The 11,496-nt window shown below is 40.9% G+C and overlaps 1 protein-coding gene across 1 annotated transcript; it reads right to left on the bottom strand.

Annotated features, from left to right (window-relative positions):
* Positions 1–5,338: 5,338 nt before the first annotated feature.
* On the bottom strand, positions 5,339–10,847 carry LOC307036458 (uncharacterized protein). Its single transcript, XM_079676807.1, has 5 exons — positions 8,911–10,847; positions 7,588–8,169; positions 7,336–7,479; positions 6,463–6,718; positions 5,339–6,336 (listed from the first exon to the last, which is right to left on the bottom strand). The coding sequence occupies exons 1-5, from the start codon at positions 9,658–9,660 to the stop codon at positions 5,675–5,677; spliced, it is 2,394 nt and encodes a 797-aa protein (XP_079532933.1). The 5' UTR covers positions 9,661–10,847; the 3' UTR covers positions 5,339–5,674.
* Positions 10,848–11,496: the final 649 nt, after the last annotated feature.

The raw sequence follows: 11,496 nt of genomic DNA, 5'->3' as shown, positions 1-11,496 counted from the left end.
AAAACTACAGGCACCAAAATCAATCAAGTCCCAGGTAAATCAGTAATTACAGGGAAATATATTTCTCTTTTTAACTAGATGTGATGCTTTCACAAAACTTAAGTTGAATTAGCGAATGTTTAAAGTAGTAAAACAACTATGACCTGATGATATTCAAGTGTTGAACTTACCCTAACTATCATTAATGCAACATGTTAGGTGACATTTCGAAGAAAGAAAAAGTGTGTGCATTATAAAAAGTGCCATGTAAATGTCAACTATTATTATTATTATTATTAAAGTGCCATTTCCTTTCGCATTGTTTACGTTCATATCATGTCCTGGTCTGGTTAGCTGAATATACATACTTTTGCCATTGTTATGTGTTATGTCACGTGCTACCAAGGGTTTTGTTTTTAGGCAAGATTTTAGCTCCTTTTGTGCGAAGGAGAAAACTCTCCCTACAACTTGTTGTAGACGAACCTTCTTATATTGAAATACATATCCGTTAGCGCATATAAGCTAAGCGCTAAGCGCTAACCTTTACAGCCATGCTATTGCTAACAACATGCATTCGCCTATACTGCCTATGCCACGGGCCAGCCCTAAAACGTAAAACTGAAATATCGTGGTTAAACATGATTAGTAGAAAAACGACAGGATTAATTAAAAGCGTAAACAAATCAAATGAAATACAGAAATCAGATTTACCACTTGTAAAGCTCTGACGCTCTTTAACAATCCTTCTTCTTCTTCATCTTCTTCTTCATCTTCATCTTCTTGGCTCGTCGCACTTTTATTGATGCGCAAGGTTAAAGTTCACGGGATTACGATCGTGACAAAACGTGACAAAAGGTTGTAATAAACTGCTGCTAGAAATGAATAATGGGAAAGCTACGTGGCTATGGGTCGTAATATCGTGATCAACACTGCTTAAACAATCGACCTATTTGGTCGTTTTTTGTAGGAGGACAGGCTGGGAAAAAGGCAAAATTCAGAGATGGAGGGTTCACTAAACATGTAAAGGGAGAGGCTCACACAAATGCAATGGTGGCTTGGAAGTAAAATGAGAGAGGAGACAAAGTGAATGCATCTTTAATGAGTACACTGACTAAAGAACATAGTAAGCAGATACAAGAAAATCGTACTTATATAAAAAGTGTAGCGGAAGTTTTACAGTTAACAGCAACCCAAAACATTTCACAAAGGGGTCATAGGGAGACAAGAGATGCAGACAACAGGGGAAACCTCTTGGCTATATTAGATGTGATTGCTAACCATGACACAGTTATCAAAAATAAACTTACAGGGCCTCGCAATGCAAAATACACTAGCCACCAAATTCAGAATGAGATTTTGGATACATTAGCTGAAATGGTACGCTCCTCCATCATTAACGAGGTCAACGAAAGTGAGGTATTTTCCCTAATGGCAGATGAAAGATACAAAAAAAAGGAACAGGTCTCTTTAGTGCTGAGATATTATTATAAAGGAGCTGTAAAAGAGAGCTTCTTGCACTTTGAGCCTGCAGACCGCCTTGATGCTGCAGGACTGACAGAAAAAATAATCGAGGTCCTTGAGAGATATGGCCTGGAGTACAAAAGTAACCTGGTTGGGCAAGCATACGACGGTGCTTCTGTTATGAGTGGCAAGACTTTATGTCTTTGTGTCTGGCTCTTATGTTCACACGAGGTGGCTTAACATTCAGAAAGAAATGTATGCCGGAGCTCCGAAAGAGCTTCAACGGTTGAGTGAAACAAGGTGGGCTTGCCGGCATATAGCTTGCCGTACCGTCTTAGATAGACTACCTGCTATTATTCGTGTCCTTGAGGAAATAGCTGCAGAACACAGCAGAGATAGAAGTGTTGATGCACTTGGCCTGCTCGCTCAAATTGACCTGCAGTTTATTGGCCTTTTAGTGACATGCACTAAGGTTTTTGGAGATGCAAGATATCTCTCTGACCTTCTACAGTCTCCCACTCTTGATTTGTGTTCAGCTGTGGATCTAGTTGAAGCCCTCGTGAAACGTTTTCAAGACTACAGGGATGAAACCTACTTTGAAGGACTCTGGAAAGAAGTCTTAAATACAAGTGCAAAATGCAATGTTGAGACAGACCCTATTCCAAAAAGAAAGACAAAACAGAGCAGAATGCTAGATGGACATACTGTCATGTCCTCAGTAGGTGCGCGTTCTGAGCAGACCAAGGACACTTTTTGTGCCAGAATATTCTACCCTGTGCTTGATAATATGCTCGGTGAGCTAAACAGACGATTCTCAAAACCAAATTGTGAAATAATGAGGGGGATCCAAGCCTTGAATCCTTCAAGCGTTACATTTTGCGAAGAGCAGGCTCTATTTGCATTTGCTTCTATTTATGAATGCATCATAGATGACCTCGGACATGAGGTACACCAAATGAAAAGAATCCTAGAGAGGAAAGTAACATCTGGCATGCAGAAGCCCTCTAGCACAGTAGAGCTCACAAAAATCATTGAACCCTTTAAAGAGGTATTCCATGAGCGCTTCCGCTTGTGCAAAATTGCCATTGCCATACCTGTGAGTACTGCTTCCTGTGAATGCAGCTTTTCTACACTGAATTTGGTAAAGACATACTCGAGATCTACCATGGATGATGATAGACTTAGCAATATGGGGGTTAAAGTGTGGAGTCCGGACAAGCAAAGTCCCTGGACTTAGAGGAATTTGTGAATCGCTTTGCTGCAAACCACAAAAATCGCAGAATACAGCTGTTGTAAGCTGAATGTGAGGAGAAGGAGCAGTGGCTGTTCAGGTGTCACAAAATGACCACTGATTCAACTCTCCAAAGTCTCCGGTCTGTCTCCATCGATAGCCTATATTAATTTAAGTGAAACAACAAGTTAATCACATCCAGGGTATTCCAGCAACGCCAGCAACGCTCCGCGTCGCTTCCCACAATATAGTTCGGCGAAAAGTGACGTCACCCCATTCAAAGTGAATGGTGAAGCGTCAACGCACGCCGCTGTGTAGACGGGCCGTCATTGTAGCTGGCATGAAAACAATGTTTTCCCTAGCATGTCTAGCTCTAGGTAGCCCTCTTGTTTAGCTGTGTAGCATACACGCTATTAGCGGTAGCTCGGTAGCGTACACGCCGGTGTTAACTGTGTTCGTTATTCTCCCGACCAGGAGAGAAGCTTTAAAATAGGAGACTAAATGGAGTCTCTGTGAAAGTTCAATTGGGTACTTTAATTAAAAAAGGCGCGGTAGTGTTACAGACAGAATATTGTTCAGTCAGACAAACAGCTGTGATCCGCTCCTCGATAGGGAAGGGAAGAGCCTGGATCTCTCCTCCGGTGCTGTTTATATATGCTCTGCTGGCTCCTCCCCGCCAGCCGGCTCACCTCGTCTCCAATGTCCGTTATTGCATTTAAACAGAGGATAGGTTCTTTTCACATTCAATATATGCTCAACACGCCGTTTCTCCTCATATTCTCTTTCATCACTTTTCATTTAACACATTCTAAACGCTGTAATCAATACTCTAAACAATACTTCTCGGCTCGTTTGGTTTCCGGTCATTCCGGATGTTGTCACATGCTACTCTTGTCTGTAAACAATGTATTCAAATAAACTGTTCCTTCATTTAATATTCAGCATGGTAGTATCTCGACATCTATAGTTGTAGTGTTAAATCAGTAGGCTTCGGTTTGCACCACTCCATATCATTTCGCTACTCAATTCACCTCTTCAGGAAATCGTATATTAGCCACATGCTAAATGCTAACCGGAGATGAAGGATTTTCAGAATAAAAGCTTAACTGCTTGTACACAAGAATTTCTGTTTTTTCAGTATAAAAGAGCATTAAAACTGACGGCATGTTTAAACTACATTTCCCCATTAAAACATTGATTTTAATTTCTAACAGTCCCTCCTTACACACCTAAAAGGTGTGTATAATACTGAAATCAATGAGTTCTTCATCTGAACTTTGCATATTACATATCTCATATTAACAAACATACAATCAAATGGAATGGTTTTACAGCCGGCTTTACAAAAATACAAAATAAATTCTTGTCTGTGTTCAAACATAAAAGTTTTCCCTTGTGCATAACTTCTAGTGTTTACATTCAATATCATTCTTCAAAATAGCAGCAATGGCTTGGTATCAGAACATTTCTTCGTCCCTCCTTTCACAGAAACCGTTCTCATACCACACTCAGTGTTAAGGCACTTGTTTTTACAAAGTGAAAAGAAACAAACCATTTTAGAATAGCAATGATTTATACAACATGAAATCTACCATATTAGAATAGTATAAAATAATAAAGTCAAATAAAATGGACTATCTTAGAATAGTGTAAAATTAATTGGAATAATAAAAATATTAAAAATATACTATCTTGGAATAGTATGAAGTAAATTGAAATGGATTCACTCCATTTTAATTTTGCTCACTTCTTCACATGATATCATTTAAAGAATCACATCGGCTGGACATTCATTGATCAATCTCATCTCCGAACATCCATATCATTTAAACTAACTCCTCATTGTCATCCACATCTGTATACGGGGTGGGTCGTCTTGTTCTGCTAGCATTTGTAACCGTCTCCTCATGAGAAATGTACCCTCCCTCCTTTCATACCATTTAAGGTATGAAAGTAATATGTTCTCTAGAAGGGGCCGTTGTACGTTCTACTCTGGGGTACGGCATTCTAGACAGTCATTTCTGGGAGAAGATTTTGGTCAGTTACAACAGTTGTAGAGTTTCATCACTTAAAAGTTCCTACTCAGTACCTTTGGGTGGTCTGTTCTAATGCAGTGATAAAATCCCTGAAATGGTGTGAGAAGCAGTGGAATGTCAATAACCAGGGTATCTGCAGGATTCATAGAGATGAATTTACTACCTTTTACTACCTTTTTTACTACCTCCACAATATTTTTTACTACCAACACGACATCAAGCAGCAGCCCTTTTTGGACTACTAATTATAAGGTATTAGTGTGACACTGTCACACCCGTCATACATATCAGGTACACTAATGTTTAATTGTGATCATTAAGTATTGTCATTGTCAATTGTGTTTTTTTTTGTAGTGTTGAGTTGACCCTTAGCCCTAATAAAGTGAGTAATAACCTTGACACTTCTTAAACACATATCACTTAACAACCATAAATATTAATAATAAAGTGTCACATCACACACACTTACTCACAAACACGCATTCTCTCACAAACACGCACACACACACACACACACACACACACACACACACACACACACACACACACACACACACACACACACACACACACTTAAGCAGTTACTGGTGCGTATTAATAATGCGTATTAATGAAAAAAATTGAAAATCAATCAAATAAATAACTTTAATGAACAATATGCTCTGAGGACTACAGCTTTCAAAGATCTGCTTCAATATAACATTCACCATATTTAAACACAATAACGTGTGTGAGGAGTGCATGTATGCACATGTCTGTGGGTGCGCCTTTGTATGGATGTTGTTGTTGTTGCAATCTACATTGTATCTAAGTGAATCATTTAAAACAATAACTGTAGGGGTGTACGTGTGTGTGTTTGTGTGTGCGTGTGCCTGCATTCGTCTGTGGGTGTGCCTGTGTGCAGTTGTTGCAATCTACATTGTATCTAAGAGAAACATTTAAAACAATAACTGTGAGGGGTGTACAGTCACAGAAGTCTCAGTTGTGAGGACTTATCTTCAATTATTTTCTCCAATTTGCAGAGCTCTTCTTTTTTTTCTTTCTGCCTTCTGCGAAGGGTATTGGACTTGATTATCAGTTCAGCCATTTTGGACCCAGCCTTTCCCTCAGCCTGCTCGGCCAACTTGTCCGCGTCCTTTTCCAGTGAGTGACAAACACGGCGAAGTACCTCTTCCTGTCTTCTGAGGTCCAGAAGCTCCTCCCCCACTGCCTTCCTCCTCAGAGCATGGGCAGCACTCTCTCTCTTTTTCTTTTCACTGTCAAGGTACAGTCTGTACTGGGATCTAGCTGATGAGGCAGAGGCAAGGAGCTCCTTTGTGAGGGGCACTTTCAAAACACCACCACAACTGTTGATCCTGTCACAAACTAGTCTCAGTGATTCCAGTGTGCGGTCATGGAGATTGCATGTCTCCACCTCTTTGTTCACTGAAAATCCTCTTTCCACAGTGGCTTGGCCATGGGAAAGAAGGAGGAGACTCTGGCAAAACTGCAGCAAGTCAGGGTAAGGCCTGCTGAGGGTTGTGTAGAAGAACACATCAAGGCGGTCCTTCAGTGGCTTGAAAGCCAGGAAACGTTCATCCCGTCCTTCCACAGAGGTCAACGATTCGAACTGTTGAATGATAACATCACCTACAATATTGACAAAAACATAATCATTAATGACATTTAAGTACATTTCAAAGTAGAACACCCTTAGAACATGGCCTTCATTTGAATGACCTTCCCTGTCCCTAGACATACTGTATTTTTTCTTACCAGCTGGAATGCCACCTGTCAATCTCTTTCCCTGAAGGAATGTCTGCACTACACTCTTCATTTGCTTGATGCACCACTCCGGTTCTTGGTGGATTTGTGTGGGATCAAGGCATGCAATGTGCCTAACCATTGGAACCTTTAGGGGGGATTTGTCTTGCAATTTCATGACAACCTTAACAAGGCACTGCAAACATTCTTTCCTGAAGGTTAGCAGAGAGAGCTCCCCTATCTTGCCTCCTGGTTTGCTCTGAAGGGCCTAACAAATAGAGAACATTAATGTTCATACAAGGATATTTATTTGTCACATATATAGAGATACTTGTGTAAAACCTGTGGGGAAAAGATGTTGGTTGTCTGCTCTCTGGGTGTGTGTGTGTGTGTGTGTGTGTGTGTGTGTGTGTGTGTGTGTGTGTGTGTGTGTGTGTGTGTGTGTGTGTGTGTGTGTGTGGGTGTGGGTGTGTTTGTGTGTGTGGGTGGGTGGGTGGGGGAGTGATGGGATATGTGAGTATAGTTCAGGATGAGTTCAGGATGCATAAACATTCACTGCTATGATTGGAAATTAAACTATGACAAGTTACACATTTAAAACAATCCTAACAATTTAACCAGAGTGAGAAAGAGGTTTGGTATATCCTCATGGCTGTGGTTCAGTTTAAGCCTCAATGCCAAAGGCCTGGTGGTGAAGACCACTGAAGTTTGAAAGATAACCATTAACAACCACACAATTACGATAGCTATATTGCTTACCACAGAGGTGGTTAAATAATGCCCAATGTTACTCATTCATTTTCTACCCCAATAGTTCGAAGTAACTATTTATTTGTGCCGACAGCACATTTCATGTATGACATTGAAAGTATCTGCAGTAATTACCTTGATGGCAGATTCAGCACCCAGGCCGATGTCCACATTTTTCAGAGCCACCCAGTTCTTCTCCTCAGACACCTGGATTGTGATAAGTTGCAGTGGGCTTCGGTCCTGTATAAGTTCCCTTTTAACAAATCGCCGCAGTAAAGCCTTAAAAGAACAACAAAAACTGTTAGCAATCAAGTCACACCTGTCAACTGATACAGTTTAATCACATTCAAATAAAGACAGTTACTCTACAGGAATTACATTTCTTACCATCAGGAGTTCTTTCAGATCTTTAGCAAAAAAGGGCAGCACAGGCTCGTCGGTCTGATATTTGGTCAGGAAGGGGTTGAAGCTTCGTGCAACTGACAAGAAGAACTGGAGCTTTGGAATTATCAAATTATCATCCCGTGCTGCCAAAATGATATCATATGACGCCGTGTTTGGGTTTGTCACCTTTTTCTTCTGAACAGCATCAACATATGTTAAAAGCACAGGCCAAATGTCGACAGCTCTCTCAGCCACAGGGACATTTTCCACCCATCTGTGGCCACAGAAAGATCGGGGAAAGGTAGAAGATCCTGTGGTGGCGGTGTAATCTTCTCTACGGGCAGGAACATTGTGGAAGATGTAGTGCATAGCTCGCAACAGTTTGTCTACCTGCCATGTTGCGAATCCTGCCTTCATGGCATTGTGGAGGGTGTGCAAGCCACAACTGCCAACACTGATGAGTTGTGCATCCCCATGAAGCTCTGAATGTTCGTTCTGAAGGAGCTTCAGCAGCTTGAAGTTGACATTTGGGCCATCCATACTGACAGACAGCAGGTGTCTCAAGTTGAGTTGTGCAACACATTCCTGTGAATTGTCACAAAAAACAAAGTTTATTGAAAATTTTAATCTGTCCTGTGGTTTTTGGTTATTCATAAAATAGACAATAGATAGACAGTAAATACAGTGCCAGTAAGTATAAGTCAAACGTGTTTCCCCCTTTGTAGTACCAGTATGCATCTTTCAGAAATATTAACCAAATCCTTCATCAAAATGTGACCCTGCAAGGCGAAACCAGTCGCTTTGGTAAAATGTACAAAACTAAGTTATTGTTCTCATATGAACGGCCATAAACTAAGCTTTCCAACGATATGTATATTGAGGCTATTGCTAGAACAATCGTTAAGATAACTGTATCCAAAGTGGCATGGTTCTCCTGTCATGATAATGCTAGAAGAGGAGAAAATCACCTTTTTAAGCGGCGTTGACAAATGGTATGACTGCTAATGTGTTGCATCTTCACCGGGCTTAACAGTCAAAACGTATGTTTTTCCGTGATTTGTCCACGATATGAAATGATATGTAGACTGTATACTGTCAAATTATGCGAAAACATGAAATTCAACATTTTAACCCGGATGTTTGTTTACCGTGGATTTTCTCAAAATAGCATTGAGCGCAAAGCGACTGATATCGCCTTGCAGGGTCACAAAACACACCCGACACACACGTCGTGTAGGCTAAAGCTTAGGCTAACTATGACATAAACATTTTCAAATGGGCATATAACGACAATAAGAAAGAACAAACAAGAAAATATCAACTCACTTTAATGCTTTGCAGCAAGTCTTCAGCCCTTGCATGTCCAAGAAACTGTGACCCAAAATATGAAGACGTCACGCGGTCATCTCTCCAGAACCGAACGTGAATATCCATTTGCTTCTTCTTGGCGGACTGGTTCAGAGACTCGTCAAACATGACAACATATGGCCCAGAAGCATTGATGCTATTTATAAGAAGCTTCTTAAAATGTGGAGCAATGCCAAATCCAAGGATATACGATGTCTTATCTTTGCCACAAACAAAACTTTTGGCTATGTCGGAGTCAGTGAACATGTTTTCGAACAATTCCCCAATACCCTCATTCGAATTGAATGAATGATGGTTAGCTGCTGTGTTCAGGCACCAGAGAACCTCAGCCCTGAGGGCTGATGTTTGTGGCGGTAACGTCTGCTGTTTGGCTATCGCAGCCGTGGTGGTGCTGGTGGCACTGGTTTGCTGCCGAGGTGGTGCGACTGTTGCTGATAAGTTGGCATGATCTGCCGCGATCTGTGTGGTGCTGCTGCTAGCATCGCAAAACAACGAAATCGGCAGCTGTCCCCCCCTCACCCGAAGCCGCTGCTGGTGTATAGCCGATCCACTGTGGGACTTGATAGCAGTAATGCCGTTCCAGGTAACATTTATAGTTTTTTTGCAGACACTGCAAAATGCTTCACGGTCATTTCCTATGACGGGTTTAAGCCAGTCTTTATATAAGGGGTCATCAACCCATAATTGCGAAAACTTGCACTTCCCCATTTCACACTAAATTTGCTCGAATTTGCTAACATCAGAAAAAGTAGACTGCAACTGTGGCAAAAGGCGGCTCTGCTAACGTCAATTGTTGGAAAAAGGCGGAAAATGTTGTAAGCGTCGCTGATAGGCTATGAAGTCCACACAGGTTACCTCTACGTCATTGCTATCAACTACGCCTCACTCAGGTCCTGTTAGCACCGTATATATTTTTAAACTACGTAGGCTAGATGAAATTCAAACATGCAGACACAAATAATAAGCAAACAATGGAAACTCATTATATATTGAGGCAGAGTTTAAAAAAAATTACTACCAAGTCAAATTGCGTTTGTTACCTTTTACTACCTTTCAAGGGCCTTAATTTGGGTAGATTCTTTTTACTACCTTTTACTACCTTTTACTACCGCGCGGACACCCTGATAACGCATTATACTAATTTATTTTCAATTCTGGTCTACTTAAATAGCTATGCTAACCCCTTTAACAGTGTGTGGAACCTTGGGTGCCCGAGCATGTGATAATTACTCCCTCCTTTAACAAGGATTTCAAAAACAGAAGTCATTTCATTAATGGTTTGTAGTTTAATTCAGGAATTTACATTAATGGCAGATATGTTTCTCCTTTAAATAACATCTCTAAATGTCAGGTCATCTGGTGAATGGATGACCTTTAGGAGCTGGTGGCGCTTGTCTTTTAAAACTCATACTCTGGTGCCGTGCGCTCCCTCTGAAGCTGCAAGTAAGATTTAAAACATCTGCAGGGTGGGTTGTGCGACCCCTTCTCCCTGAACGATGTTTGTTGTAACAAATATGCACCATCACAATGAGTGCTCCAAGGCCCCGCATGTATTGCTCCCAACTACATTAGTTTTTTTTTAAATTAAACTTTGCTTTCGCTCTTTGCCCAGTGTCTTTTTAAAAACTACATCTTGGACGAAAAACAAATGTTATTTCCACCTTAATCTTCCCTCCTGATGTAATAACCATGCTACAATGGAGAAATCAATACTCTAGATTGGAACACTATCTTTGGCTTGGTACTAGCTCTACCTTTAACATTTTCCATACAAATAAAGATTTGTCTGCTTTTATAGAGTGGTTACTAAAACCATCCCTTTAAACTGTAGGTCTATACTGTAACAAATTCAATCTTACCCAAATTCACACATGAATAAAAAACTCTTAAAGAATAATTTGTTCATATGATGAAAAGATTGAATAATATGTTCTACCCTCAGTGTGTTTTTAGGGTTATTTAATAGTTTCCTCTTTCTTTCTTTATAAATTCACCAATTGATTAATTCATGGCTAATAAATCTTTTTCTTTACGTATTTCTCGTTGGTGAATAAGTGTGTTTATGTGTAAACTCACTCACTCTCGTTTTCCTTCTCTCCCCCTCTGGTTGTCAAGCCACGACCCCCTCACATTCTGCCGGACCATGCCAACTCCTCCGTTCTTTCCTCTCCTCCGTCCTTTCCTCTCCTCAGTCCACCTTCTCCTCAGTCCATCCGCTCTTGGATCCTTCCGCTGTAACTCTTTTCAGTGTCCCATTTGCTTTGCTTTTCATCTCCTCCTTTACAGTCTCTACTTTGTTGCATGGAGGGCGTATTCCGCTCTCATGTCCCACACTCTGCTCTTGTGTCCAAATCTTGTGGCTCAGCTTGGAACTTCATGTCCTGTGGGGGACCGATGAGAGTGTGCCTTTTTATGTCACCTGTAGTTCTGGATGCCTCAGGTGGAGATGGTTCAGGATAAAGTCTTGTCATTGTTGGTTCAGCTCTGGTTCTCTGTCTGTTCGATGGAGGAGGAGGAGTCTTCCGTGGTGAGGTCTTTTGTCTG

This window comes from Notothenia rossii (genome assembly GCF_949606895.1).
Source record: "Notothenia rossii genome assembly, chromosome: 4".
In the NCBI taxonomy this organism is placed as follows: domain Eukaryota; kingdom Metazoa; phylum Chordata; class Actinopteri; order Perciformes; family Nototheniidae; genus Notothenia; species Notothenia rossii.
This window is presented reverse-complemented; position numbering and strand designations above follow the sequence as displayed.